Source organism: Clytia hemisphaerica, unplaced genomic scaffold (genome assembly GCF_902728285.1).
Source record: "Clytia hemisphaerica strain Z4C2 unplaced genomic scaffold, Clytia hemisphaerica genome assembly, whole genome shotgun sequence".
Taxonomy (NCBI): domain Eukaryota; kingdom Metazoa; phylum Cnidaria; class Hydrozoa; order Leptothecata; family Clytiidae; genus Clytia; species Clytia hemisphaerica.
Window position 1 is genome coordinate 1,305,173 of NW_027103240.1, and position 6,919 is coordinate 1,312,091.

General features: G+C 35.8%; 1 protein-coding gene across 1 annotated transcript; it reads left to right on the forward strand.

Annotated features, from left to right (window-relative positions):
* LOC136803443 (uncharacterized protein MCAP_0864-like) lies at nt 1-6,827 on the forward strand (the record flags this gene model as incomplete). The annotated part of the gene is made up of 7 exons (XM_067060207.1): nt 1-80; nt 690-1,245; nt 2,809-3,060; nt 3,335-3,436; nt 3,992-4,222; nt 5,309-5,626; nt 6,522-6,827. Coding segments are annotated over exons 1-7 (1,845 nt in total), but the record flags the coding sequence as incomplete, so codon positions are not given.
* Nucleotides 6,828-6,919: the final 92 nt, after the last annotated feature.

Sequence of the window (6,919 nt, forward strand, 5' to 3'; positions counted from 1 at the left end):
ATGAATTCGATACCGACTGGTTTTCAATTCGAAACTGACGGAGAAGAGAAGAAGGAATTTGAATGCCCGATTTGTTTTGGGTAAGTAGAAAGTTGAACATTATTTAAGAGAATATTCGATATTGTGTACAGTGAATTCATTAACTCATACATATATCTAGTTTAAAGTAGAGATCGAATCGCGGGCTCCCTTTTTGCGATCAGTTTGCTAACCTTTCCAAAAGGTGTGAGTCACTTCTTTCGTTTGAAAAACTTAGCTCCTGAATCGTTATTAACAAACGATTTCTCACTGAATAATATCATCCTGTAACATTTTTTTATAAGCAACTTCAATTTCAGGGTCCTGGGCTGGGGTTGCAAAGCATTCTATCTTATTTTCTGAAAAAATATCGATGCATAGGTTCAAAGGCTTCTATTTTACGAGAGGCTCAAGCCTTAGCAACCTGGTTGCTTATAAAAAATGTGTTTGGTATGAAAGTTTGAGTATGCAACTTACTTTAACTTGTTTTCTTCACTCAAACAAGTACATTAATTAGTCAGATAAGCAGAGTGAGTTGAAAACCTTAAACAAAAAACACATTATCCATAATTTAAGTTCTGAGCCAACCGGTTTCAATTGATGTTTGGCTGTTTGCTCAAAACGTGAAAAGAGAAAGTCAGGAATGAAACGAGAAAGCGGGTTTTNTTTAGAGATGAGCTCTCATTTGATCAAGATACTGGTGCAACACATTCTGTTGTTGACAGCGATTCCTTTGTTGAAGAGACTTCTCAAAATACAAGTAGCATTGCAGAAGTATCAAACGATAATAATGATGTTTCTTATAAAAAAGAACATTCAGCTAATTCTCTCTCTGAGCCGCTCTCTGAAAAGGTGAGCAGTGATACATCTTGCTCAGATATTGAAAAGCAAAATTCCTCACAACCACCCTTTGGATTAGCAACCAACTGGAAGAATCCTGCTACACAGTCTTGTTCTGTGTCAGAGGAATACCTTTCAGGAGCCAATGAAAATGAAGAAGCGACTTCAAGGACCAATGACCATGAAGGATTAACACCACGTGACTTCAATACACCAATCCCAACGATCCGTATCGAGAACACAGACGGGAACGATAATGAATCCACCATGTTGTCGATTGATGGTGAAAATGTCTTTGTGATTGGTTTAGAGCAAGAATTAGATTCCGTGATGAAAGAAGAAGACAATGGAATGGAGGGTTTGCAAACCAAACTGACCAAGATCCAGGTATTTTTATTTATTGGACCTTCTTAGACTTTCTGACGATTGCTGAGAGAGCTTGAAACTCTGGGTAATGTAAATTATTCTTGTCATAGAAATATATGATTTTAATGGAAGCTTTATCTTTGGTATCGAGCAGTTTTTCTATTAAAATTTGTTCACCAAACAAATAATGATAGACTTTCCTAGATAAGATTTACTCCTATGAAGAGGTCGTATTTCCCGGCCAGGGGAGGAAAGAAGCATTTTCATATGTTTCATAGGCTGCTGGCATCCACTAACGGATTCGTGCTCCTTGTAGAGGATGCTTAATAAGCAATATTTCCTTTGTCCAGAGATTTGCCGCCTTTAGCCGATATACGGCTAAAGACATTTTTAGTTGGCGAGTGTCTACAAATATAACATTACGTAATGTTTAAATTTTCTGTGAGGCACCAAATCATAGATTGGAAAATATATTTGGATTTCGAAAAAAAAGTGGGCGGAAGGAAGTTTGCTGTTTTTCTTCCTCCTTTCTTGTTTAATGTGGAGAATTTGTAAAAGATGAGAAATTAGATTTATCGAATTTAAGTGCGCTGATGTATCTTTTGTGTGCACCAACAAAATTTTGCTTCATTAAACTACATTTTGATGCTTGAATTTGGACTTGTATGAGTGTATAATTTTTTACCACACTGGATTCGTTGATCACTTTGGCTCCAGATAATTGTTTTGTCAGTTCTGATTATTTCAAGGTATTCTAGTTATGTATACAGTACATTTTGGGGTTCATATTGAATATTTCTGACATTACTTCTTTATGATTCTACAAAAGGGAGTGTTGTTGTTCCTTCAACAAGGGCCTTTAAATGTTAAAACAAAGAAAGAACTTTTCTTCAGCTTTGGCATTTCACTTTTTAATACTGTGTGGCCTTTGTATCTTTTCAGGTACTTAGCTTCAATTCTTTGAAGAGATTGAAGTGTTTCTGGTTGTTTTCTTTCACTTTTGTGTTCTTTTGTATTTTTTGAGCTTCGACCGAAGAGCTGATGGAAAAGTTTTGATAAATTTACAGACCAGATATCTTATAAAAGCAAGAGTCAAAAATAAATCTACAGACTGTACATAATGCGCGCATCAGATTGTTTTTTATCTTTTTTCTGTTTTGTTTTTTCTGGTCTGGGATTCGAATTTCGAATGTAAACATTCCATTGAAAACGTTCGAAACGATCGTTTTTGCGCGCACATCAATGTCAATCAAATTATTAACTCGCCAAGATTTCCTTTGCGAACCAGAAAGCGGTTGGTAGATCATTAAGCAGACCTATACTACCTGGGGTTTTGTAGAGGTCTGCGATTCAGACTATATGTTTCAAGGAGGTTACTTTTGGAAACTGGACAGCCCTGATAGAGAACGTTACATTTTCGACTTAGCTCTAGAATTTTTAGCCTCTGGATATTTTATGCCTTTAAAACCTTTTGACTACCATCATTTTCGTAAATATTCACGTCCCTAAATTTCATAATCCACAAAGAAAGATTATTTAGTCAATTTAGACAATTTAGTCAATTTAGTCAAATTTGAATTTCAGATTATGCAAGAGACTGTGGACGAGTTCATTCAAGAGGTTGACGTGATTCCAACACGTCTCCATTCTCTCAAGAACACTCTTGTTGATTTGGAAAAATACTACAGTACGCTTACTGAAGATATGAAGATGTTTGGTGAATTTTCTAACGAATGGGCTGATTATTTCGATCTCGCCAAGAAAGAGTTTGAGAATTGTCGCGCGTTCAAAGCGAACACGCTGCAGGAAATGAGTAACAACCTTGATCAAATTCAGGTAATTTTTGTTATTTAGTATTGTTTTCTATTTGGTACATGGAGATCTTCAAATGCAGGCATGCTTGCGTTCTTCTGATAGACGAATGTATGATGGCATGATTATTTGTAAGTTTTAAATCATCATTGATAAGAAATCTTTTAAATTTGCCCACTGTATAGTCTTCCTTGTCGATTGGAATAATGACTCCAAGTCTAGGTAAAGTAAATGTGTCATGCCAGCAAATAAAGCAATATTGACAAATTATATGGTATGTCAAATTATTTCCCTGCAGCATTTAATGGATGAAATGGACAATAGTGACACGATTATCCTTCAAGTCTACACTAAAGGAGAGGAAATCCTTCAAAAATATGACGATGCAAATGGCTTACAGGTAAACTGAATGTCTTTAAGAATAATGCTTTGTTAGGCTCAATGTAATAACCGCTAGTTCTCATTACTGAAGTATTGTGAGGTCGGTCAACAGATATCTTATTTAAAACACTAGATAGAGCTACTCTGTAATTCCTAAGCAACGGTAGTTGAAGCAAAATAATGCGCCATCTTTGCTGAAAGTAGGTCACATTAGGTCGCAGTTCGGTACCGGTAATTTGATGAACCAACCAAAAAAACCTGAATGACGCGAAGAGACAAGGCAAGAAAATTGACTTTATCAATCAATTACCGGCACCGAACAACTATGGTCTACTATAGTCTAAGATGGTGGATTATTTAGCTTCAACTAGGGAGGGAGTAGATCTATTTAGTTTTTATATAAGATGGGTGTAACCCTTTATCACGATTAGCATATTTTAGAATTTGTGTCAGAGATGAATACAGTATTCTACATTTGAGAATGCCCATAATTTTCCTTTCAAGCCAAATCTGGTGTAACTTTATAAGAATAATCATGAATATGTGAATACTATTCTCCTCGTTCCTCTTACAGAAATCCGTCTCACAGCAACTAGAAGTCATGGAAAAAGACTGGGCCTCGTTTTGTACCCAAACATCTGAGCATAGACAAGTCATAGACGATTGTGTATCTCAATGGGTAGATTTTGAAAACAGTTTCCAAAGTTTGAGCACGCTTCTCAAAGAGTTCTCAACTATTCTGGATCAAGATGCTAATGACAAAATTGACCATGGAAGTGTAGAACATTCCATCAACCGATATGAGGTATACTGTCTTTCACTATTGGGCTTTTCCGGACATTTTTCGTAACCCCTGTTGAGGATATCAATTTTTCGAGTTCAACAGCCTCCTGGGTATCTGGCCTGAAAGAAGAACCACCCCCTGGATGTCCAATTGGATAGAGTGAATAGAAGGGTTGAGGATATCCATGCATTTTGTCCTGTACCCCCTGGATATCCAGACATTTTGTCTTGTACCCCCTCGATATCCAGACATTTTGTCCTGTACCCCCTCGAGATCCAGGCATTTTGTCCTGTACCCCTGTATATCCTCTCCCTCTTATAAGGTTCTACCCCCTGGATATCGGAGATATCTTTAGACCTCGTGGATATCCGATATCCTCAACAGGGGAGGGCACGGGCTAATTCTGGAGAAACCCATTCCATGTTATTCTTATATTAGGAATGGCTTGTGATCTTAGTGGTCGACACCTTTCAGGACTTTAAAAACCAATGTTTCTTTAACACAAGAGGTCATTTCTCCGTAGAACTTTCGATAGCGATTGTAACAAAGCTTTTACTTGGACTCAAAACAAGCCTTTTTAACACATTTTCAATCTACGCTTGTTTCCCTTCCTTTGTTAACTCACCCCTTCTCCCTCATCTTTTCAAATCCCCTATATTTTCATACGACGCCGCACATGTCGTTCTCTGATACAGCTTTTTATCTTGATAAGTCTGAGCTGTTTTTATAAGAACAGCTTTTCATATTCTTTAGAACATCCATTTTTTCATGTTTTGTTTTCAGGGATTTTTCTTGATTTAGTCAGACTGGCCAAGGTTCAAGTCCAGGCTGCGTGCTCATTTAAGTGCACATTTTTATTAGAACGAACTATATACACTCTGAGCTTCGAAGCCAAGAATATTAAGACTCTAAAGCACCCATTTCTATATTCCATAGGGAAATTGCCAAAAATGCTCACAAAATGGTGAAAATAAGAACATTATTTAAAACATTTTTAGGGGTTAAAACAGAAAGAGTTATGAAAATCCGAATGTTTCAAAAATTTTGGATGTCATTATAAAGAAAACGTGTACACAAATTGAGGATTCTTGTATTACTGTCTTTCAGAACATCATCAAGAGTATTCAAAAGAAGAAGCCTCGTTTCCGACAATTGCAACAAATGTATCAACGTATCAAACCACATATCGCTGACACAGCAATCCTTCACACAAGTTGCAACTCGATTGAAGAAATGGAGAAAGGTGTCCTCGAAAAGTTTGAGTTAAAACTCGAAGAAATGAAGTTCGTTAAGCAACAAGTCGCATTGTTGAGTCACCTTCTCAATGAGGCAATTTCGAATCTGGAACAAGTCTTGCTTTTAGGAGAAGCCAGGATCAGCGAAGATGATTTTTTAAACTTTTCTTCAAAAGTGGAAAGTTTGAAGGTCAGTTTTTTTTGTTTCGCCCTCTCATTTGGGTCATTTGTCTAATTAGTTTTACTCACGACTTTATAGTCCTATACCATCTAAGTTCTACGCTCTATTCTAAGCTCTTTTATAAGAAGATCTTAAGAACAAAATGATACATAATTATTCTTGGTGAAATTTTCAAAATATTTAGAGCAGACTGTTTCTATAAATAACATTTTAAGATAAAATTTTGTAACAATTTTTTAACTTGAATGTTTTCCCCGGGTTTTCAAAGCTTGTTTCCTTACATTGCTCAGAGATTTGAAATAATGTAATATTTATGTTACCCGTCTATCCTCCGACTAAAATATTCTAGAAAATTACTTTCTCTTTGTTGAAAAAAAAGAGTTTTAAAACTTTCTTCATATTTTCTGATAGCTGAAAAATGGAATCTTTTAAGATCATGTATTCTAAATAACTCAGGCGCTTATCCTATTTTTATTGCTCTTTGAAAGCTCCCCTTAGAAACCATGATAGGGTTTTAAAGCCGCAGTGTTGGACAGTTTTATTCTTAGAAATCTTCCTGGAGTCGACCCCTTAATACGAAGGGGTTAGGTTTTATAAGAGTACCTGATGAATAAAATTTTGAAATCTTTCAAAACGAAAAATTTTCTTTTTTTGTTTCTTAATCATTTCACTTGTTTTTGAAGTTTTGTTCAATGAAAATGGAGAGAGAGAGAGGAAGAATAGAGCTAGACTGAATCAAGGAAAATTATAATAACATATAACAGAGTATGAAAAGGAAAAAAGCTGTTAAAAACATAATTTTTTAAGAGAGGAAGAACAGTGTAAAAAAAGCTGTAAAAATTGTTTTGGTTTTTCTAAATTTTTAATAATATTATATTTTATGCTGTGTTCATTTTATTTTTAGGAGGCTGTTGTAACACTTGAGTCCTTACACAAGCTTAAAGAGGCACACAACGTTCTTGAAAACATTTGGCAAAATCTAAGTGAAGCTTCGCAGAACCAACTGAACAATGAGATCCTTACAATACGTGATAAAATACAGAACGGACTCGAAGTGACGTCATTGAAATTACGTAATGAAGAATCAAGACGAAAAGTGTTTGATAAGTTTACGGAAGCCGAAGAACTTTGTAACAGCTTTGGTCAAGAGATTCAGGATATTATGGACGCTCAAAATTTAACGACTTCAGAAAAAATGCACAAACTCGAAGTAAGTAAAACCTTTGGTTACTTTCCGGACACCCTCGGTCCCAAAATATCGCAAATTTCCCTGACGAACTCTGGTTTTCCCTGGCTGCTCTT